The 25,248-nt window shown below is 38.9% G+C and overlaps 1 protein-coding gene across 1 annotated transcript in view; it reads right to left on the minus strand.

The window, feature by feature from the left end:
* Positions 1 to 1,360: 1,360 nt before the first annotated feature.
* The window catches only part of LOC143159567 (uncharacterized), a 157,435-nt gene continuing 133,547 nt past the window's right edge, over positions 1,361 to 25,248 (minus strand). The window contains exons 4-5 of the mRNA XM_076336635.1: positions 1,621 to 1,702; positions 1,361 to 1,432 (exon numbers count right to left, since the gene is read on the minus strand). Coding sequence (XP_076192750.1) covers positions 1,396 to 1,432; positions 1,621 to 1,702 — 119 coding nt within the window. The 3' untranslated portion in view covers positions 1,361 to 1,395. The remainder of the gene's footprint in view (positions 1,433 to 1,620; positions 1,703 to 25,248) is intronic.

Consider the following 25,248-nt stretch of genomic DNA (forward strand, 5'->3'; position numbering starts at 1 on the left):
AGAAGGGTGAAGAGGGTACATTTTAACGCCATCGTTATGGAAAATCCTGGCACAGAGAGAGTGCATAAACAAGTACATCTTGGCAAAAGTATGAATAAAAACTTTGCTAGCACACAGCTTTTTTTTGTTTGTTTACTGTCAGTATAGGTCTAGTGAGCCCAAATGAGATGCCAGAACTGCATCTACTTGTCTGCCAATATAGAGTAATTGTCCTTTTATATTGCAAGTTCTTGTACATTGTCCTTGTACATTGCAAGTTCTTCCACGGGCACATACTACTATTGTCTCGCTCTCAAAACAAAACAAAAAAAAAAAAAGAAAAAAAAAGGAAAACAAAAGGGACAAGGGCACACACAGTTAAAAGCAGAGACCATGTCTGAAATAAGAAAAAGAAGTACTCAAGTACCATCAGTCTTTCTCGTTCAAATAGTCAATAGTTGAGTTCTTCACCTTCAGAAGTAGTTAATTAGCAAGTTTAGCTCTAATTCTAATTAGAGACAATATATCCCTTTTCATTTCCCATTTTCTCAGGAACAGATGCAACAGCAGTCAGTTTCTTTAATCACAAATCAAAGTCTCTTTATAGCTAATACTCTGGACTTAAAAAACTCCCTCTCTTGGATTCTTCCTAATGGGGAACTAAACACTTCTCTGACTCTTTCCTGCCTTCTCTGCGTGCTCAGTTGCAGGACCCCAGCCCCTCTTTGTCCACTGTCAGTATGCAATTGCTGCTTCATTTTGGGAGAAAAACAACCAGCAAGTACATACATCAGCCTGGTAATATATTATCATTAACCTATATAACTTAACAGACATAAGAGAACTGTTGAAAACGTTAGACATTTACCTAATGACAGGTAAATGGTTATAAGCACCTAGTTTATAAACCATAATTATAATATGCTCTATTATAAATTATCTGCTAGTACTATAACTGGGTATGTTTTTCAACCATATTACCATTCTGTTATTATGTTCAGACAGGGCACATACTGTACAGGTTTCACTTGGTAATCAACAACCACCTGCAACTGCATCCCATCAGATGACATCAAGACTTACTTGCAGGAATGGAACTTCATCATTTCCACTGGTAATTTATATTCCAAACTGGTTGAGTCTCCAGTCCCAGCTGAAAGGCAGCAAGTGGCAGCAACCAAAGCCTGTCAGTTGTGGCTGTTGGCAGTTAAGCACACTGCACTGTACTGAAGCTTGGAAAATAAAGACAGACAACTTGCCTAAGATGTTAGTGCTTATTGAGCAGTGATAGTTGGCAGTCCTGCTGTCTTCTAATGGAAATTGGTATTATCTCCTCCATTACATTGCAATTCACCAGCAGTTCCCAGCATGTATGAAGACCCAGTCTCTAGTGTAGTGCAGTATTGCACTGGAGAGCTACTGTTGCGCATAGTAGGAGATGTAGGCCACAGAACTGGTTTCACATAAGGAACAAAAGAAAAAGTTAGACATAATCTTTAACTCTTCCTCTGTGTAATTTACTATAGAATGGAGAGCAGAGATTAAGGTGCAAGGCTGGAAGTAGAAGTAAGTGCTTTTGAGACCCAAAGGTTACAAAAGTTTGGATGAAGGAGTCATCCATTGGCAAGCCACTCTATGTACCTTAGCAGGATGGGGATCAGAATTAATTTTCTGGAGTTTCTTGAAAGGCACAGACTCTTCAGCGGGGCCACGAAACACTGACCTGTAAGTGGAAGAAGGATTGAGCTCAGCAAGTTGGAAAGCATACCATTTTCAGTTGAGCTTTTTTTTTCCCTCTCCCATAGATACGTCTGCAAGACAGAATTAATTCTAAACTAACATAGCCTTTTTTCCCCTCCCTAAAGCACCATGTCAGTTGTCTAAGTTCCAAAATCCTTATTTTGGGGAAAATAGAAGTTGTTTCCATTTGCCTAAGTATATTTATCTCGAAAAGTTTTGTTGCGCTTTTTCATGGGTTTAAAGAATAGGACTCGGCATCCTTGCCAAGACAGAAAAGGACGGGGTGTGGTTAAGTGGCACAAGCAGGCACACGCAAGCATCCCCTCACAGTTCTACAATACGCATCTGATTCTGCCATATGTGTCTCGCTGTTCTAACACAGAGATTATCTTTAGTGACCAAAATGTACAACTGTTTGTGCAGCAGCAATATACACAGATTATTTTTAGTTCAAACATGTGGCACTACTCATTGTGCAGCTGCTTTCATGCATTAATGCATTGTGATACAAAACCCTAACTGCAAGAACCCAAATTAATTGCAAGCAACGAGACATTTTGGACTGAAAACCCCTTTTGGCTACATTGGAATTGAGTTGTTGACGTTTCAAGCTAAGAGAGATATGAATCATGGAAAATATTTCATTCTTAACCCCTCAAAGTACCCAATATTCCTGAACTAATGCAAAATGCAGTTATGTGTTGGCTTAGAAATTACAACTTCTCTGCCAAAGGTTAATTTAGACTATTCATCCAAGATCAGTTGCAAGTTTTTAAAACTGTAAATAAATTCTTGTTCCTAAACAGCACAGGTTTTCAAAGCAGGGAGTATAACCCACAGCCTATAAAAGGAAAAGATTTAAAGCAGAAATGGGACATTTGACTTCTGCATATTTGGAACATTTAATCACCCTCTTGGTTATATGGAATAAGTTAGACTGGCAGCTTTTTCTTCAGCTCCTTAGCGAAAGTACATTTCTTTAATAGAGCCTTAATGCTTTGTAGGATGATTTAGAATCTAGTCCTGCATCTTTTACAGACAACTGTAGAACTCCTCTTTGTTTCAGGAGGGAAGAGGCCCAAAGTTTGTAAGTAAGTGCCTGAAAGTATGTCCTGCTTTAACAATGGTGTGCATTTTTTCACATTCATATTACAAGATACTAATGTATGCATAAAACCATTAATATTAGAATTAGTAGGAGGATTTTAATCTCATTCTATTAGATAGAGAGCGCTATGCAAAACTGAAACTGTTTTTAGCTGTAAGCACAGGGAAAAAAAGTCTAAGGTATAAAAGGACTTTCTCAGGACTTATACTGCTATAAAGAAATGCAGCTGGGGAGGCAAAGTAATTTTTATGAGACCTAGGCCTCAGACAGACAAGCTTTGGCAGATTTGGCTGTGACACTTCAAAACACTGATGCTATTGAATCACCTCATACTGCCCCTTTGCTGCAGACAATTGCCCACATAAAATGAACATCCTGGGTTTGCCTTACATAGTATAATTTTAGCACACATTTACATTCACTGGCAGTTTAACTCAACTATTTATGCTGCCAATTACCATATTAAAATAAGCATGTGTGTTCTGTTGTCCTGACCTGAGGAAAAAATGGATAATTCAGGTCACTAAACTCTCAAAACAGCCACACCCACATCCACCAGAGAATCTTGTGTAATTTCATCTCATTTTCACTTTTCTTTTCCATTTCTGAAATTTCTGTGGGTGCATGTGGGAGCACAAATTTTTAGTCCTGTTTAGATTGTAAGCAAATGTGGCTTTGATAGGTTCACCTCTGACTCAGGTAGTCAGAAGCTTGGTATTTACAGTAAGATGTAAATTTAAAATTAGAGACAATATAATATTTAACATCATTCTTGATGTCACTAGAGCAAATTCCTCAAAGTTGAGGATGGCAGCATTATGAGGCATAGGTAAATCAAGGTACTTGCCCATCTTGTCCCACACACCCTGCCACTCATAACTATCCGGTCTTGGGGCAGATCTCTGGATGATATTCTTAAATTGCTTACCAACTTTAGACAAAACCGAAACAATATTCCAAAGCAGTACCAATAGAAGTATCTTAACTGCCCAAGGCTGTTCAAAATACTGAAAAGTTACTGTAATGAAGGAGGAAACATCATAGAAGAAGGTATTGACACTGCCATTCTGTATTTCCTCCGTAAAAAAACTCTCAGAAAAGTTACTGCAATTGCTAGTTGTCTCCACGAAATGGTCTCCGTGGTACAGTAACGGCTTCATTGCGAAACCTACATACCATGCTAACGTCAAGGTCAATGTTCTAAAAACAAACCTCACAAGCGAGACATCACTATTCACTGCAGACCACAGCAAACTGCAAAACCCAACACCGATCTTTAACATGTACAGCAGGAAAAAGAGCACGATGCAGATTATACAAATCAATATCAAGAACAGAGAAACCAACATTGTGACCCACAACTATTAACAGATATAAGTTCCTTAATACACTCTGGTTAATCTGTTATTATCTCAATCCTTCGTGCCCCACGTTGGGTGCCAAAAAGGACTGTCGTGGTTTAACCTTGGTCGGCAACTAAGCACCACCCAGCTGCTCGCTCACTCCCCCCACCCGGTAGGATGGGGGAGAGAATTGGAAGAGCACAAGTGAGAAAAACTCGTGGGTTGAGATAAAAACAGTTTAATAATTAAAATAAAATGATGATAATAATAATAATATACAAAACAAGTGATGCACAGTGCAATTGCTCACCACCCGCCGACCGATGCCCAGCCAGTCCCCGAGCAGCGGCCCCCCCGGCCAGCTTTCCCCAGTTTATGTACTGAGCATGACGTCCCATGGTATGGAATGTCCCTTTGGCCAGTTTGGCTGTGCCCCCTCCCAGCTTCTTGTGCACCTCCAGCCTTCTCAGTCGGTAGAGCATGGGAAACTAAAAAGTCCTTGGCTAGTGTAAGCATTACCTAGCAACAACTAAAACATCGGTGAGTTATATCAACTTTGTTCTCATCCTAAATCCAAAACACAGCACTGTACCAGCTACTAGGAAGGAAATTAACTCTATCCCTGCCGAAACCAGGACAGTAGGTGAGCACCCAGGCCCACAGGTAGTAAATAATCTGCACTGCCATTCAGTATGTGCCCCAATGCACTGTTGCTGCCGGGCACATCCTTTGACTTGAATGCTTTTCCAGTCAAAGAGTTTGGGTAGACCTGTGTCTTCCCTCAAAATGGTGGCCTACTTGCAGTGTTACATGTGGCTGAGATCTTGAAGAGTCGGGCGCTACGTTGCAAGCAGTCAGGAGTGTGTTTACAGCCTCAGAAGCCCCTCAGGCAGTAACTGTGCTTCCTGTAACCCCATTCAACCTCACCACACAGGAACTGGGCGCTCATATTTAGTTCAAATGGACAATGCCTCTGGTCTGTCACAGCTGGACTTTAGTCAGTAATGCCTTGGTGAACATAGAGTCAGAACATTGCCACCGATCACCTCATCAGACAGTATCCTCCAGAACAGGGAAAGCTGGTGTTTCCATAGCAGAATTCCTCCAGTCCACAGACCTATTCTGCATGACAAAAGAAGCACAAAACCGTAATAGACCTGGTGGAGAGCCTGATGCCAGACTACTACTTTCTTGAAAGTGCCTGTCAGTGATGGCCTTTTTTTCTGAGTCCGTTTCTCAGTAGACATTCACTATCACTCAGAAACATCCCAAAAATAAGAAGCTCTCAAACAAGGACTTCAGTTCAGAGGAGCAACAGACAGTTTTATTTGTTGTTCCCTCAAGCAGCCCTAATTTTTCATCTGACAGCCAAATCAAAAGCTGTCTGTAGAAGAATAAATTTCTGTCCCAGCAAGCTGTAAATCAGAAATTAGAGTGGATAACCCATGTGCAGCTATAATCAAGAATTCTTCTCTGGTCTATTTAGCCTTTTTAGACCCACTAGACTACCTGGAGAGAATAAGTGACACTCCTGAATTTCAAAAATCCAAATGCTCATTTTAAGGTCACAGTTATCATATATATCACTTTACTAAACAACATGAACAAGACTAGTTATAAGATGTACTCTTTGAGTTGTCCTATGGAAAGTATCATTCTGTTGAACTTCATTTTGTACTCATATAAAGCAGTTCTAAAGTTTACTGTAATTTTCTTAAACAGATAAGGACTTTCTGTGAGGCTGCAAAGACCGCAGCAACCTACCACATCCAATGCTTTTGTCAGATCAATGAAAGCTTGCAAAATATCAGCTTCTGCATATTTGCCTTGAAAAAGGTCTTGACCAGATTGTTCCCTGGGAATTTTTCAATAGTTTGCATCCAACCTGCACTAAGATTCTGGAATTCTGCATCATGCAGAAACAACAGTCTGTTGGTGGAAAAGCTAGTTGGCCTAAGCTACGTAGTGAGGATCTTTTGATCTTCTTGCTGTCTGGGCTGAGTACCCTTCCATTCCTCCTGACTGTCACCACATATGACAATGTCATCTATAGCATTGCGTAGCCACAGCCTTTTCCTTATCCAGTTTAGAATAGAATAAATAGAATCGACTGTTTCAGTTGGAAGGGACCTGAAATGATCATCCAGTCCAACTGCCTGACCAATTCAGGTCTGACCAAGTTAAAGCATGTTGTTAAGGTCATTGTCCAAATGCGTCTTAAACACTGACAGGCTTGGGGCATTGACCACCTCCTGAGGAAGCCTGTTCCAGTGTTTGACCACCCTCTAAGTAAAGAAATGCTTCCTAATGTCCAGTCTAAACCTCCCCTGATATAGCTTTGAACCATTCCTACGCATCCTATCACTGGATACCAGGGAGAAGAGATCAGCACCTCCCTCTCCACTTCCCCTCTTCAGGAAGCTGTAGAGAGCAATGAGGTCGCCCCTCAGCTTTACTACAACACTTTTGCACCTCTAGCATATCCTGTGATAGAAATACTGTAATTATACAGCACACAGAAGCAGCCCTACTTTCTCTTTCTGCATTCAGTAATTTCATGATGTGAAAAGACCACCTGCGGGGCTGGCAGTAGTGGTAATGGAAGAAAAGCCCTAATGCTGAACTCACTTGAGCTTTGGTAGGATCAATGTCAGCCCTCTCAGTTGCTCTAGCTTATGTATCAGTACAACCTTGCACTAATACACCAGCTAGCGCTGGCCCTACATGGGATTCTCTGCTAATTTCACTGCAAGTCATTTATAGTCAGGCTTTACAGAAAGGGTTGGTTTTGGTTTTGTTTTTTTCTTTTACACCTTTTAGCCATTTTCATTGGCTGCAATGGTTTAAGCTTGTAAGCTGAGACAGTACATGACCACCAAGCAGAATAATCATAGGAATATGAGCTTGATAGAGACCCTAAGGTCAACACTCACTTTAGTTGACTGCAAAACTCATAAGATAAACTTTTTGCTGGCTAATAAAGAGTTCCCTGTAACTTCATGTTACAACCCTAATTGTCTTGGCAAAACTCTCCAGCCAAACACGGGGGCAAGGGGAGAAAATGAAAGCACTGCCTTTCCAGCACTGACTCCTTACAAACCTTCTTATCCTAGGAAAATGTCCCTTTTTCTAGTGTTGTTTCTGTTACTATATTCTGTAAGCTCTTATTAATACTAGTGTAAATGAGTTTTGAGCTGCCCTCAAGCATACTTATTCACATTTAATAGTACACACTGAAATTATGTTCTGATAGTTATTTGGTTAGCTGTGTTTTGTGCCAAACACTTGCAGAGTCAGTACAAGAGACCTGGTAGTCTGATCTGTAATGCTGCTTTAAAATGGGAAACTATAAAAATCCCCTTTTCTCTCTTTCTTTTACACATATGATGGGACTATTTTACTTGGGTGGTATCCTCCTTTCTCCTCTTACCTGAAAAAAAAAAAAAGGCAACAAAAAAAAGCTGTTGAACATTTTCAAACATTTCTTTACCTTAAAATCTTCAATGCATATAACAACAATTAAGCAGCTGTCCTCACAGTTACCTTGTGATGCGTCCATTAGCCCATGCCCATCTTCTGCTATTTATATAGAAACAATTAGCAGTAGTGGTTGTGCGCTTTAGATCCTGCTTTATCCCACACTTATTTTCCTCTGGGCTATATAATTAAAGACAGCAATATTTCTCCGATCTTATTCCCCTCTAAACAAATGTGAGATCTTAAATTAGAAGTACTGTGGTAATGCAAGCCATAATGGAGAAGCAGGGATCACAAGGAGAACTTAACTGTAGCATAATTTGAATTGTCAGCATTACTTTGGGACATCTAGGATGTCCTAAAGCACGGGGGATATTAAAATACAGACACAACTACATCAAGTGACATAAAACTCATTAGCAAAAGGAATTTTCAGGACCAATTATTGCGTAAGTGTTGCCCAAATGTGCACTAAATAACCAATTCCATAGTTAAATTTGTGTTTTATGAGAGTCAGCTAAAGCAGCTCAGGACAGCCTTTTCTTTTGGCTACACATCCAGCATGCTTAGTCGCACCTTTCGTAGTAATTAATTGTGCCAACTTTTAACTTATTTGCATCATGTTGCATAGCAACAGGTTATTCTGTTATTTCTTTTCTCTTCATTTTTAAATACCTAAAAGTAGTACAACCTCTAACATTTCTGATTATAAAGCCTTTTATCTGATTATCACCCATATATTAAGAACAGAATAAAACACTTTTCTAGACCTGTATTATCTACATATTTCTTTTTGTTAAACAACTGTTGCTCTACAGATCTGCAATGTGCTTCATGACTTAGAAATACTAAGTATTAGATCACCATGATTGAAAGATATTAAGCAGACTTCAGGTGTGACTGAATCACTAAGTGTAAGTGCAGAAGTCTAATGAATTTTTTGTAGTCTACACAAATGTATTCTCATTTCTGTGAGCAGCTAAAGGTATAAAGCTTCTCAAATGAACTCTGCTCATAAGGCTTTTCCCTCAGTGTTACCGTTTATGTTACACCATTTGTTATTTCCTACACATTAACAAGCTCCAACAATCGCTTACTTTCCTGGATTCTTCATTATCTATTTATTCTCTTCAATTAACAGATTTCAGGCACTATTACTAGCAAATTCCTTTTCTTTTGGCTCCACATCCAGCAGCCAAGTACTACAGCTTTTCTGATCCACTCCAGATGCAAAGTGCACTCTACAGAATGGAAAGCACCAGGATTTGAGAAAAACCCACTCGCTGCTACGTCCAGTCTCAGTGGAAGTGGTTAAAGTTGCAGCTCCAACAGAAAAACCTGTCCCAAGCAAGACTGGACAGGTAGCTAGGCTCCAGGGAGGGAAGGGGGGGGCATGAGCAAACTGACTTCAGAGATTGCAGAGCTTAGATTTAACAAGTTGAGCAAGAACTGGCTACTGCTAATAAAGATCTTTGATATCTATATCTTATGCAATTGTAAATTTAAACACAGATTTAGACTTTTTTTTCTACCACCTTCTTTCCAGAAAAATGAAATTGTGCAGATTGTAGGAAATGGTCTGATATATGCAATAAGGTGCAGAAAAAAGCCTACCTCATAGGCCTCTACCTTGCAGATCCTCATCCTCAACTACACATATTGATGCCAGTACATTATATTACTGAACTGACAAAAATAGATACTGGGATAGTATATGATGTAACCATGCTCTACTCAGCACATGAATGAGGCAGACTTTCCAAATGAAGACGTTGAGTCAGGCTTGGAGAAACTGACTTTGCCAGCTCCTGTTCTGATACAAGGCCTAAAGGCATAAGGTTAAAAACTCTGGGTTTGTGTATTGGCTTGAGAAAGTTGTAGCTTATGCTCAGAGCTAACTATGCAGTAGTACTGCAACTCACCAGTTTTAATCTTACTTTAAATCTTTTAATATTAGGGATACCAAAGGAATGCTCTGTGTTTGGGTTTTTGAAGGATCCATGAGAACTTAAGCTGTAGCATCCTGCAGCAATGTATATCATCACCATCATTTTCTCCTGTTTTCAAAATGTCTGGTAAATCAATTTTCTTTGTTCATGCTCAGAATCTTGAGCGCTACTAGGGTTATCTTTGCTGATAAAAGATCAGAATCTTACAGTGCATTATGAAGATATTTAGAAAATATGAGTTCTTCTATAGCGACTGTATTTCCTTTAGAACCTGTCATGCAGCAAATCCAAAGATATGACAGAGCATACTCAAATCCATCCAAACATCCTCTCCAGAGGGTAACCTAATGCAGAAATGGCTACACAGTCATCCCTCAGACCACTGACCTACCTGATTGCAACAATTAGCAGCTGCTGCACACCTGGAGCCTGCATTTCTCACCCTTACATAACCTTAATTACTCTTTCTTTCGTTTCTAGTACTGCGTCTGCTACTTAATAACATGGGTCTTGGCAAGATGGGGTGGTGATTTAGCTAGGCCTATGCAAGTATATTCAGGAACACAGAACATGGCCTGTGATCCAAAGCAAGGATTTTGCCAGCTCTCATTATCACTAACATTTTGTGCTTCGCTCTGCAATGTTATGTGGGACCTGAAATATTACTTAAGTCCTTTCCACTCCCTCATTCCACAGGGAAGTTTCCCTCCACTAGGCACGTGATTTTTTTTTTTTTTTTTTTGCAAAGCAAGCATGAGGCTGTTACAATGAGAGAGGGTTTTTTTTCAAAAATAATCTTCTTAATTCACTGAAAATTGCCTTAGGAGCATAAAAAAAAGTGATCACTCCCTTTCCCATCCCTTCAGTTGCTACTTCAGCAGGTCGATACACAGCATTTTGGAATACACTTCCCAGGGCTAGAAGAAGAGGAGAGACAATGAGCTGATATTGCTAATCATTCTTCAGGGATTAAAGACATTTTTAGCCTTTAGTGAGATGTCAGATGAGGGGCAACAAATTTTTACCATAATTCTGGAAGTTTTTACACAATAGACTCCAACCTTGTTGGCTTTTTCAAAGTGCAATGATGATGTCAATTGTTCTCCCTTCGGTTTCTTTTCCAAGAGGCTGATTTGCCTGCCCTGTTCTTCCATATCTCATACTCACCTCCAAAAACGGGCTTCCTATTACAGTGGCTCCATCCACTTTAGAGGTGGAGAACAGGAATCTTCCACCTTTCAAACTTGCCCTTTTCCTTTCTCAGTTCCAGGGTCTATCTAGCTATTTACAGTTTTAAGAAGTGCTTGTAGCAGAGACCATTTAAAAGGGTCTCTTTTTTCCTATGCTCTTTTTTGAAATAAAATCTAACTGGTTTTCCATTTTGAAAACCATTTTAACAGTTTCAGAACTGTTGTGAAATCTCCAATACAATTTCATTTTCTGGGAAATTAAATGAAAAATCCCCCAAATTTTCAACTTTATCAAGTTGAATGGAGCAGATTCATCATGTGAAGAACACAAATAAGCTGAGAATTACATGGCAAACTGACAACAAATTCCCCTTATTGCTTGCAGTTCATGCTTTCTTTATTTTTTCCTTTTTTTTTTTAATAGTTTTTGTACTAACTCTTTTTCATTCAGGGGACTTCCACCCTCTCCTACCAGCTTCTTTCACTATTCTTTTTCCAGTCACCCTTCCCAGTACATTCTCTTTGGGGATTTCCTCCAACTTCACTACCAAGTTTGCTGACTGTAAAAGATGTCTTCAGCTTTCTTCCGCTGTGCAGAGCTTACAACTTCTAGATGTTTCTGTCTAAAAACTGATTTTAGTGCATATTCTCCAGTGACTGATTCAGTTCTCACATAGTCAGGGTGAGGACTCTATTTATTAAAAAACACACCAGAAAAGAAGTAATGAAGAGTATATGGATATAAAAAGGGAAGGACTGAACTGTTTGAGACCACAGAGTTTGAAGTCCTAACTTTAAACAGTACTGACAGACTTAGCACGTTATCAGCAGATCAACACCAGTTTTAAAAGAAAAATGTATGCCAGCAGAGCGCTAGGAATAGATAAGGGGCTGAGAGGATAGTTCTACAATGTCAGTCATTGACAAAGTATTAGAAAAGCTAGATGGCACAGCAGAAGCAGCAAACAGCACTATTGTTCTGACCACCATCAAAAAACAACTCGGTTTCAAAACTGGTCAGAAATGCAAAGCCTGCTCCTGGCAGCATCTTTCACCTGAGGAAGTCCCTCAAAGCATTTGTGCCAGGAACCCACACCAAGATGTATGGATTTCTCTGTACCGCCTTTCTGGTGAAAAACAGACTACCTAATTAGAGCAGTTCAAAACCCAACATACCAAATCCCATACTATAAATACTAATTGAACTCTAGTATCCTGACATATAGTGATATCTTAACTAAAGATCCTCGAAACCCTTTGAGGTTAGATGGCATCTTGGAAGGGCACTGGTCTTCCTGAAGGTCTGTGATGCCTGCATGGTAGAATCAGAGAGATTCTGTCTCCCGTGAGACAGAAGTAGGTGCCTAGCATCTGCTGAGGACCTGAGCCTTGACACCTATTTAAGAATAATGTTTGCGGCAGGGAACACTCTGTGTGCAGTCTGAAACAGATTAAGTGGTAAAATTTATTGAAGGTTCCTGTCAGACATGTTACGGTGTATTCAACGTGTGCTTCAATTCTATTGGAAGGTGTTAATGTATCTTGTCAAGGCATGCATCTATTTGGTTCCTTTCCTCTTTTGAAGTTTTGAATTATTGATGTTACTGCAATCTGGATTTCCACTGACGTTAGCCGGCAAGCAAATAATTCCCAAAAGGTAAACCGCAAGCGTGGATGAATACTGAAAGACTGAACCTATATAAATGTGAACTCTTTAGGAAGTGACCGGCACAGGAAAATTCAAATCTAGTTCTTGACCTGAATTGAGACCTCTTTCTGTTGAAGCCGATGGGGACTGCTCCCATGTTCTCCATTGCTAAATTTGAAGAAGAATCACCAGCATGAGTGAAAATAGGGGTTTCAAGGATCTTTTTTAATAGCTTCACTACAGAGCATAATTATGAAAGCAATGCTTACAATAAAAGAGTATTCTTACCCTGAAATGTAGCTGATGCCTACTAAGGCCCAAAGCATGGCTTGAAGAAGAAAATTGCAAGATAGGAAGGAATGCAAGTCAAAATCTAGTGCAATGCTAATATGCTTACGCACTAAAAATCTAGCATAAGCTGAAATAAAAGATGTGGCTTAGTTTCTAGGCCACAAGTCCGGATAGTTGTGTGTTGCTTTTACACATGAAATATTCTTAGAAAAGAAAAAAAAAAAAAAAAGATTTGAGTCCATGTGCCCCATTTCTCTTCATTTGTACAATTAACTCAACAAATTAGACTGGGGTGATACGTGCAGGATTTTCAAAGCCTAATATTTGTCAAAATATTAGTTGTGTATAATTTAACTGTCAAAAAACAGAATCAGGATGTGTAATGTGCATACTCTTGGCAGCTTAGCCATCTAAGAGTTAAAAAAAGGAAAAAAAAAAGCTGCTAAGTAACTGAGGGAAAAAGGAACCAGTTATGACTGTTTTTTCAAGGCAAGAATTTCTACATCGGCTCCACTTTTTAAAATAGTCTTATGAATATGCTACATCCAATCTGGAACAAGGTAAAAATTTCTCAGAAAGGAACGCAAGTAGACAACTGTTTAGGAACAGTCAGGAAATCTATTTTAGCTGATCCAAAGCAAGCTTTGTAGTCTGCTTTCTCCATTAAACCCCATCAGACCACCATTTTCTTTTTTTTTAATATTTAAATTATCTTTATTTTACTTTCCTTCAGTTAAAATAAAAGATTGCCAAAGAAAATTTATGATTTTATGTAGGTTTTATAGGCTGTGGAGAAATTCTAAGGTATTCTCCTGAGAAGGAATCTTTTCAAAGCTAAAGAGTAGACAGCATTCAATACTTTCCAGATCCATATTTTGCTAATCCTTGATAAAAACAGATATAACCAGATAAAATTAAAAATGGAGAGAAGAAAGAATGATAGAACTACATGTTTCTAAATACATTATACATAAAATCGTCTCTTACACAACTTGGCACAGTGAGGACTCCTTTGATGCAGTTGAACCTATAAAGTTCAATAGCTCTGCATTCATACCTATCAGGGCAGAGTGGGCTGGCGACTGCAGCAACCACTAGCCTGGATAATTTCTTGACTGTAAAAACTAAACAACCCACCACGAATCTGTAAAAATGAAAATCAAGAATAGATACTGTACTGTATAGGCCTACAAAGGATTCACTAGGGAGTACTAACCTTATTATGCAAGTATTTTTCAAAGTATGTACACTGTTCTGGGGTTCAGCATTTATCTTAAAAGCAGAAAATGTACAGTAAGTCATGGCAAATCTACAATTTGGCTACACAGAGGCCCAAATACTGACTTTTCCTACTTGGACACACCTGAAAGAAAGAACCAACAGCGGCTGCTACCTTAGAGTGTGTGTGCTCAAGGTAATCATAATGCAGCTGCTTGAACTTCCTGACTACATAGGAAAACCAAATTGCGCTGCTGGCAGAAATTCCTGTGTCAGGTGCATGTCTTTTGCGTCCAGAGCCAGGGCTCAGCTTTTTATTGGCTTGCCTCTTGCAGCTAGCACTGGGAGGAGTACATAACTTACTTCTTTTTAACTATTATAGCAACTCCTGCTGCTCTGCCCTCTCACGGAAGTATACCTTCTTCTATCTTATATTGATAGAAATCTTGGAGTCCCCAACTCCTAGCGGATGCACAGACTCATATCCTCCCCTGTTTACTGTAGGAGTACTGTAATAATTGATCTAAAGGGAGAAATCAATACATGGCTTGTAGTGACAACAGAGATGACTGGCAATCAAGGGAAAATTGGAATGTAATGCACACACGGAGAAGGCAGAGGGTGGATGGCACATTCTCAGCTTGCAGTTGCAGAATTATTTTCAGATATTTTCCTGAGAAAATATACAGTGTGCACATACCACGTGATGCTGGGAGGGGGAGTATATATAATGATAGTTACATGGGAACAGTAAACTGAGAGAGATGAGATATAGGTGTGTAAAATTCCAATATGTAGGTCCACTTTGTTCTTTTATGATACGTATTTTGAATATTCAGTCTGACAGTTTACCAGTGATTCAAGACTGCATAGCAATATTAATACGATGTCCTGGTAGTACAAATACTTGATATTCACAGAGAATTCAGTCAAAAAATATTTTGTGTGATTACAGAAACATGTACTCGGTTTAACATAAGGCACATAGAACCAAAAAAAATCCCAAACTAATAAACTTCTCTAATCACGACTCATTCATCAGCTTTCCCAGAGCACCTGTTTGCATGTCTAGTGTCACCAGTGATGATGACGACAATTAAATAATTTTCAGAACAGGATTTATTTAATATAATAGGACTGGACTGCAAACATGGCTGTTCAAAGTTGTTTTTTTCCTCTTCCCCTCTCGGCTGGAATAGAACAAGCTACTGATAAACAGGACAATCAGAAGTGCTGTAATATTAAAACTAGGATATTTATTATCTCACTTTGAAAGATGAAGCATCCAATTATAACGGTGGGCTATAAAGACAGAGTTGAAATTCGGGTTGTCAAAGTGGTCTAGAGGAGGTACACGTTATAGAAGTAGCTTGCAGTTGAGTGCCTTCACTCCCTTTGGACCTTAATAGATGCAGCCTACAAGTGGTATAAACCTTAGAGAAGTGCTCAGTTGCAGTCTCTAGGAGGCTTGCGTGACAGTCCAATGCCTGTGCCAAGAAGAAATAAATCATAATTGTCCCTCCTGGAACTCACATTTATGGATTAGCTGTAAGGGAAGATTCTAGAAAAATAACAGTCTGGCTAAAGCAGTATTTCTCATTTGTGGTATCAAACTGAAGTTGAAAACAAACAAACCCCCAACAAAGTCTTTCCTAGTTTTTGCAAATTAGATGTGAAAAACACTTTGCTGTTCTCCCCATTAGCTTGTTTTATGCCAAGTGTATTTCTGGTCACCACAAATGTCTCATACATGGATGTATTTATGAACACCCATACCTGTACATTCAGCTTCACAAAGGAGTCTCTTCTGGATAACAACAAGAATTTTCTCAGATCTCTATAAAAGTTATCCAACTATCCTGGTTTTTTTATTGTCTCATCCAGTAGAATATAATTGCGTGTGAAGAGACCTTACGTAAAAGACTTGGGTAAAGAATAAACTATTCATTAGCAATCCCAAACATACACGATGTATTACAAAGGCAGGTAAACCAAGGGTATTGAAAAAAAAAAAAAATCATGCTAAGAAGTCCCCATATCCCAGGGACTTCTCTCACGTTGTGGTACTGAGCTGTAAAGCTGCTATGATGTTTTTCAGTCATGTAACTCAATCCCCTGTACTGTAAAATCTTTGTCTTAAAGTTTGCTATCAGCAAGCAGAATCCCAGTCTGGGCATGAATTCTTCTCCCTCCCAGCCTCCCCACTTCTTTTGTTTTCTCCTTTTTAAAAGCCCAAGCTCTCCCATGGGGTTCCAGTAGGAAAGAGGGATACCTACCCAAAAATGGTACCAGTTATTTATTCATGAAACAGTTTGAATACTTCTTTGGAATATAAACTGCTTTCACCTCCTTAGAAATGCTAATATCCCATGGCTGTATGAGCTGTGGTCATCTGCTGTCCTCAAACAGATGTTTCACTAAGCTCTAAATAAATCATTAGCCCACAGTGAGATAAAATGCTCTTTCCTGCCTCACACAGCAGTGTTCAAATTTCAGGGTGAAGGCTTTCCACACAATTAATCATGTATTTCATGGGAGCATACTTACTGAATCATATTTTGTACAAGCTTATGAACGGGATTAATGCGCACAGCTTACTACAGGATCTTGACTGACTTTTGTTTGATTTCAGTCACTGAGGGGCAGATTGGTCTTTCTAGGAAAATTTGCCAGTGACTTTTTGGAATAATGGCCTAAGCATGAATTCCCACATTAAGGGCATATTTTCACTGTTTCCCTTTCCTGCCCAATGAAACAATCAGCAAATAACTGAGCAAGATGAGGCTTATGCATATTTCTAAGCGAGAAGAAAACTTTGGAATTCGCAGGAAATATTGGGAGTTTATTGTACAATAAGAACTTGGTAGCCAGAGTACTTCCCTTCTTATCACACTGCTATAGTTATGCTCATAGAATTTTATCTTTTTCATTGAGAAAAGAGTAGAGTATGAAATGGGCGTGGTTCTTACTAAATATTCATAACCTGGGGGCACTGCACAGTGCGGGTAGAATCCTGTGCTGCTCATCTTTTCAGGTCCAGGGATACGAGTACTTCAGGATACGGAGAGAACATGGAGAGTTTATTATTTTAATTCCTCTGTAGTATTAAATTTTGCTTTTGTGACAATATAAAGAGTTACAAGAGTCACAAATTACCACTTCTATTATGTCAAAAACTGTAAAAGCTGCTTTCAAGCGGCAGAGTTTACAGGTTTTGGCCCTGTTTGGCAGTGCTGAATAAGACAACCGCTTGCCCTCTTCTGAAACAATGTCATGATAGGTCTGTGATAACTATACAATGGTTCAGACATGATCAATAATTGTTCAGGCTCATTCACTTTTTTTGTCCTTCTACTCTGCCAGACAATGAATAGTTTATGCCATTTTCTGGCCTGATCAGAAGCAAGTGGAATGAAAGAAATCTGCTTTTTAATTTTTTTATTCTCTCATCTCTCACAGGGTTAAATATTTACATTCTGATCACAAAAGAAAAAAACAGCAATAATTTGTTCCATCTTGGTGAACATTCAAGCATTTCAGTTTCTGTTTTTAGCTGTACTCTACCACAGAACTTTCTCCCACCATCAGAAAAGATATAATAGCTTCTGGTTTAAATGAACTGAAAAAATATGATAAAAGCAAGCCATGAATAAGATTGTACTAAGATATGATTTTAAGACAAGTTAGAAAAAGGATGAGAGTTTCAACATGTTTCTGCAAATATTTTGGCCGATGTAAGTAATAAATGTATTCTAATTGGAAAGTAAATTGCTTAATGCACTTCTTCCTGACAGCATTTTTGCATCAAACTACATCAGGATTTTTCTTTGAAGGACCTTTCATAAATGGAGACATATCAGGTTGAGCTAATCCTTACATACCATGCTCTGTTTACTGCACTCTTGAGGAAAAAAATAAAATATCTAACTTTGCACTGATATGGGATCACCTCCTGTTAATCTTGTCCTTGTAAAAGGTCTCATTCCATCGATTTATGGAAATAAAGTATGTAAAAGAAAAAGACAGGTTAATTGGTATTCTACTACATTGCATCAGTTTAACCTGTAAATCCCTCTCATCTCAAAGAGCTTTTAAGTGCCGATTAGGAAAGCAATTGGAAGTCTAACATCCTTCACAGCTGTATGCTTATTGCATTCTCCAAATCTAGTCCTGTGCCCCATTCTGATTTCCCAAACATTTGGAATACAATTAGTTCTATTTTTGTTCCTAATGGGACCAGGTGGTAAAAGAGAATAGGAAGAAAAGGCATTAAAAAAAAAAAAAAAAGATAGATAGTTTTGGCAGGCCTATCAGATGAGTAATTAAGTGCACTCTTTGCTCAACAGTGCAAAGAGAAGTTAATTCCTGAAAGTTTTTGCTAGCAGGCATTGTGTAGTATCTCCAAAGCATGTGGGGTAAGGGTGGGGGTTGGGGACGGGAGTGATCCAAAGAGAGTTAGGGATTAGATTCCTGAGAGATTGCAAGAGTCATCTAGGGTTAAAACGAACAAAGTAAGGAGAAAACATTGCCTGTAATGAAGTCTATTGATTATGAAACTGCCTCCAAAGCGAGCAGTGTTTGCCTTTTAAGAACACGACCAATCACAGCGCTAAAGACTGGCTTGTAAAAGGACACAGCTGTACTAACAGAGACTGGGACTTGACCCGGGGAGAGTTTTAGCTTTTTAAATTTTTTATGCATAGCGTGGTATTTGTGTATGAGTGCAAAATGTAATAAATGTTTTTACCTGTCTCTACACAAGTGTCAATGTCAGTCTCTGGAGGTGCCAGCTGGTATCGTGGTTTGCATGAACAAGCTACCCATCCCATCAATCAAATGTTTGCAATAGCTATAGAAAAACTCGGTGTTCCACATGCATTTTACTACTTTGAAATGAGACTGCTGTAGAAAGCTGCATTTTACTCTGAGAGCCATAAGTCACTGAACTCCAGATTCCCCATATCTGAAATTGTTTGCCATAGGTTTCTTTAACCTGTCCAAGAAATTGCATTACTTATAGAAAAAAATCAAGCCCACACTGACTAGGGGGTATTCATGTTTCTACATCCATCTAAACCAAACCAGTTTTTATTCCAATATACTCATAGAAGTTTCATCGACAGAATTAGCTATTTAGTTCCTTCCAAAGAAACAAAAATAAGTTATTGGCCTCATTGGGAAGTCCCAAAGATTAATTCTGTACTGTAAAAGACAACTCCGTGGGTTTCTTTTCTGTTTTACTAGAACCTGTATGTAGGAAGTAAGAGCACGCATCATGCTGTTTGAAAGATTAATAGCTTTCTAGAGAGAAAGGGTAATAATTCTGTTCCCTCCCTGCATCTACCCTCTCCCCCAACAAAATACTTTAAGTCTACCCCCTCCTTGACCCTTATTCTCCCAAAACATTGATTTGGGGGTTTTCTCAGCAAAGACTTAGAATTTTAGCAGCCATATGACCTACTCCTTGACCAGAAAAAGCGTGTTATACACAGATACAAATTAGATGGAAGAGAACAATACCTAGCTTATTATTGTTTTAATAAAACAATCAATGATGTTAAAGAACACATTTTGTCTCAGTCACAAGTGATCACAGCAGGGGAGAAAAAAAAAAAAAAATCAGAAATGCCTGTGGTTGCACCTCAAGTCTCAGAGAGCTTCCCAAAATGTCAGTGCATACAAAAACCTACAGGCCCAAATTCTTTCCTAATATACCAGTGGTGACTTCAATAACGAAACAGGTTCAATGAAGAAATCTTGATCAATCCCATTTAATTGTGTATTTGGTTCGCTATTTCAATGTCATCAATTCCAGCTACCTTTCTACATAAGGTTTTGAGGGAGATCTCCTTTTCTACCCTCGGTCTCATATATATGACATTACTGGTTTGCATCTGAAGTTTAAAAATCAGTGGTCTGCTAAAACAATGTGGAAAAAACATCTGGTTCTGGAATCAGATTTAGGCTCTCCACACCGCAGCCACACAAATTGTGATGATTTACAAGCAGAGCCTCAGAAATCAAGTCTTGTCTAATTGAAACATTTGGTATGAGGACATGATGTTTCTCTGTAGGCTGCTAGAACACAATCTAAAGAAATGTTCCTGGCCTTGTTTCCAAAGAATTATAGCTGACCTTGTGGGTGTGCCATGATTGTTGCATAAACTGTCAAAGCTGAGATAACTAGTAGGATCTTTAGAGATTGTTGAGAAAAGTCAGTCAGTGAAACAGTTCATCTGAAACTCTACGCTTATAAGGATAATGAAATAAAGTAGCTATTTCAATAAAGTGACAGAAAAAGGTGGTGTTACAAAATAATTAAGAATCTGTAATCTTCTCAAAGAAAAAAATAAAATGGGTACCACTCATAATTTCTATGTTGCTAGACAATTAAGTCAAAGGAGATTTGTACCTACCCTTATTAAGCTTCACTTAACATCTCCAGGGAACTAAATAAATTCCAAAATGGGAGTTACGTGTAACTGAACTTGTTGCCTTCCAGTCACTCAGTAACTCTCTACAAATATTGCACAGCGCTTAGTGGGATTAGGGCAAAATAAATCATAAAAGACATGAATTGCACAACTGTGAATCATGCTGATCGCTTATTATTGCTATAATCGTATCAGGTCACCATTAAGTTTCTGTGTTGGAAGTGCAGATCTGATATTACAGTGCATATTGATTCTGGCTGTTTGCTAGAGATAGAAGTGAAAGCCTTGGAGAGAGCTGGAGTGAACTAAGACCATACGAAGTAATATTTAAACTAAAGTAGAGAGATTTTCATATCTTGGTTAATTGTTGGGGATATTTACACAGTATTAATTATTACTAAATACAGCTATTTTATATGCTATCTGAATAGAACTTTGTTGTATAGATTCCTTAGCTAACTTTTAGTTAATTTATACCTAGAGGGAGACAAAGACTTTCACCAAATATTATTTTCCCAAAAAGTGCAAGGCTCCATGCTTTAGTGCTCAGTTACATGACCTGAGGATTGTCTTCTGAGCTAATGGAAGGAGGAATAATTAAGTTTTAACTTCTCTCAAGTTCCAACTCTTACTGTAAGAGTTACCAGAGTTTCTCATTTGTGGCTGACACCCCAAAAAAGGGCACAAGGACAGAGCAAATCTCCTTCTGGTATTTATTATTCTCATTTTCCAAATAAGCACAGGTGGTCACTGCTGGATTCAAGCATTTTCATGCTTCAGGTCACACACTCTCTTTTTCAGGAATATTTGAGCAGAGTTAAAGATGGCTAATACTCAAAACACTGCACCACACCGGATTGCCAAGAACGCCCCATCCCACGCAACAGTAAACAACAGCAAATAGAGTTTTCTCCAGTTGAGGAAACCACACAAAATTCTGGCTTTTAAGAAGAGATCAGGCCATGCATGCACAGCTGAAGGGTCTCAACTTAGAATCATATTACCAGAATGAAAACAAGAAAGTTTTTTGGATCTAGAAAGTAAGAGTCACTTTCCAGTGCTCCCGAGAAAAAACGGTGTCTAGACCTGGCAATTCAGCCATAACGGGGCCTGCCTAGACTCCCTTCCTTATTCTGTGGTCTTTGTGGTACCTAAGTACCCAAGAGGAGGATGATATCACTGCGGAAGCAGCAGATGTTTCTCTGTGCCTCTATATAGGCAGACATTTGTGGAGAATATTCTCTTCTGGCAAAGCTATGATTTTTCTTTTTTCCCCTCTTCTAAACATGTTCCACATTGAAAGGGTAGGGTAGAGGGGTGGTGAAACTTAGCTTGGTAGTACCTAGCTCAAGACAATACATTAGACTTCAACCCCTGTAGTTCTTAGATATTCAACAATATTATTCCTTTAAAAAAGAAAAAGAACCCAAGATCCAAACTAAAAACCAAAAAGTCATGGTATTTTTTTCCCCCATTTTGACTGCTCAACATCATAAACAAGACAACTACTAGTTAAGTCAGACTTGGTAACTAGATGTACCGTGTATGAATATATACCCAACCTAACATTAAAAGCAAACTCTGCAGCAGCTGCAATATTTTAAGCAGTTACCACTAGATCTTCTTCAAATATATCTTCTGAGTCTCCCAGTAATTACTGGCTGTATGCAACATACCATTTTGCTGTTGGGTTAAGAACCCAATAGTATAATTAAATTCATGCAAACCCCAAAACTGTTTATCGTAACTTGTTATAAAAGATATAAAAATAAAACAAAACATTTGTCTCCAATACAGGATTAAGAAGACACATTGGGAATACACTTGCACAAATCAAGACCTGATCTCATAGATACATCTAAGCCAAACAGTATGTGGCTAGATCAGTTATCTGTGTCAATAGGATCACGTCCACCCACAAGACAAATTTGGTGATTGTTTAGAAATCACAAACTTCATAGAATATGCATGTGGCAACATTTAATATAAATGAAACCACTAAGCCTAAAAAGTCAAAGTGAACAGCTGCCATGCAATCTCTCCAGCTGGCTAAAACATGAGTGGCTCTTAAGGAACCAAATTATCCAGTCAAAAGAAGTGCTTCACTTAACTCCCAATAAACCGGGTATCAGTTGAGCCAGCAGAAATCACTGTAAAGTACCCAGCTTTTCTACTTCTAGCTGTCATTTTTCTTCACGGCAATTCACCTCTTTCCTAAAATTTACCACCAAGGCAAGAAGAGGAAGAAAGGAAGAAAATTCAGAAGTGACTGCAGCATTTGGGAAATAAGGTGTCACTGCACACTGAATCCCTAGCACTGATGCTGGGGTAGAAAGTAGGTTAAGCAGGCTAGACAGCTACAGATCTGAGCTATAAAACACAATCCTCCTTAAAGCTTTTCACATATATCTTTGTTTTCAAACCTTTACCTAAAACCCTGATTGTAAACACCTGCTAAATACATCCTTTTGTTTCACTGTTAAGCCTGTGTAGAGCTAGAGTGGGGAGGAGGAGGAAGATAGGAGGTGAATCAGAAGAAAACTGAGGTTCTTAACAGCATCCAGGGGCTAAGGAGTGTTTCCTGTCAAGGATCAGCCTGCAAAGAGCCCAGGTGAGACTTGTACTGCCAGTGACAGCTTCTGGGAAGAAGCTCCCTCAGGCAGGTATAAATCAATAAATACTCTGCTGCAAAGGAAAGGTGGTTGAGAGACATACCAACAGCTCTGGGTGAACTGCGTATTATTATAACCTCTGGCAAAACAAAGCTGACAATCGATATCACTTTCACTGCCAAATGGGTGGCATGCATCCAGGAGAACACACTAAAATATTAAGGACCCTAAAAGGAATGGGAACAACACTATTTATTGTAAAGTCTGAAATCCTCCTCCAATGTCTATGCCTAGCTGCTAAATGGGCATGGCTTACATTTTCTTCATGGTATTATTCCAGTAAGCAAGTTTATTGGCAATAGAAGTGTCAATCTTTAAAACAGTGACTAGAAATGACACAAACCGATTTTTAATAGAGCACTAAAACTTGAAAAATAGCAACAGTAAGAACATTCACAATCTCTGATTGTATTACTTTTGCCAAAGCAATACTTGAATGACTTAAACTCTTAATTAAAATCAGCTAGTTGAAGCAGCGGAATATGCTAGCATGCACAAGAAAGGGTTTGGAGGAGTTGGTAGCACAGTGCTGTACCATTGAGTTTTAAACTGCTCAGCCATACTTGGCCGATTCAACCTACCGTCTCTCAGGTTTCACTGACATTACACTCCTGCTTAACTTGTACGTTTAACAGTTTTGGTTTTTTCAGTTGTTAGGAGATACCCTATCATCCAGCTGGATTCGAGTCCCCTGACTTTTTCTTCCAAGTCGTCAAAAGCCTGACACAGAAGATGTCCAAAGCCCTCAGAAAGCAGACTCTAGCCCAAAGAAAAAAATCAGCATTTCCTCATGTCAGCAACTACTGCAAGGAACGTCTCTTCTGAACTGAACTTGCACACTACTTTGGCTTTGCCGTCTCTAACACCTGCACAGTAGCACGTGTATGTATGTAAGCCCTTTCAACCATACATACAGAACATAATACACACCATTCTCTTCCTGGAGAGAAATTTGGGGGGCAAGAGGGAAGAGAAAGGAAAGCATCATGTGAGAGAGTAGTCACCTTGATTAACCTAATCCTAGCAGACGCTCAGATAGCATGGTAGAGACAATAATGGTGCAAAGCACACACAACAATAGGGGCACAACTTTCTGTCCGAAATGTGGGTTTAAAAAAGGACTAATTTTCTAATGTAACAACAGCTCAGATGAAACCCAGCCCTTTGAGAGGTCTGACACTATATTCTTCATGGAAGTACCTTCACAAGAAAACTTACTGGCAGTAGACATGATAGCCTTTAGAACAGCTATTGGTTTGAAAAGAGGCAAGTTTTCAAGTTCTGACACTACTAGAAATGCAACCGTAGTGGAATAACAAAAAATTAAGTATTCCTGTGTCTGATCCAATCAAAACAAAGTTTGCTTTTCACTTATCTGATAATCACAAGTTGTCCAACTGCTTCAGAAAATCTTTAAATCAACCCAGTTGTAAGCATGACATTCATAACAGAATTCCCACACCGTCAAGAAAAAAAGATTCCCAAGTTATGAGTGAGCCAGGCTGAGACTGATCAGAAGCGTAGAAAGCAAAAACCGTAAAGGATTTCTTCATTATTTGTGCTGTCTGCTTTTGCAACCTGTCCTGTTAATGAACAGTCTTCATTTGGGAATTCTAAATATGAGAAATATTCCAGCTCTAAGACGGCAGGAGGAGCATCAGCCTTCACAGAGAGGACAACTGGGTCTGCCCCCCTCCACCCAACCCCAAAAACCCCTGCATCATAGAAACACACCATAAAACTTGCTCTCAGCTTAGCAGGAAGTCCAAATATACCTGCTTCCTGATAGGCTCTGGGTGTTCTGCAGGTCAAGCTGGAGCTGACTGGTCTCTGTGTGCCATCTAAGAAAAATGCCATTTAAATATATATATATATATATAAAAACCATATATACAATATATTTAAAATTTAAACACCAAGTATCTTTGTCGAGGGTTGATGGCAATCTAATGGGAACTAACATTAAAAAATAATAATAATTACATACACCTTACGTAAACATCACACGCAACACGGAACAAGAATTCCAGGACTAACATAGATTCTGGTTTATGTTATTTGCGACGATTCACTATCAGCCCATTCCCAGTTTTCTTGAATAATTTCTCAGCAATTTAGTAGCATTCTACATAGGTCTCCAGATTAATTTATCTGGATTGCCACTGATGCTTTCAACTTAGTGGTATTTTATCACTTAAA

The sequence above is a fragment of the Aptenodytes patagonicus genome, chromosome 4 (genome assembly GCF_965638725.1).
Source record: "Aptenodytes patagonicus chromosome 4, bAptPat1.pri.cur, whole genome shotgun sequence".
Lineage (NCBI taxonomy): Eukaryota > Metazoa > Chordata > Aves > Sphenisciformes > Spheniscidae > Aptenodytes > Aptenodytes patagonicus.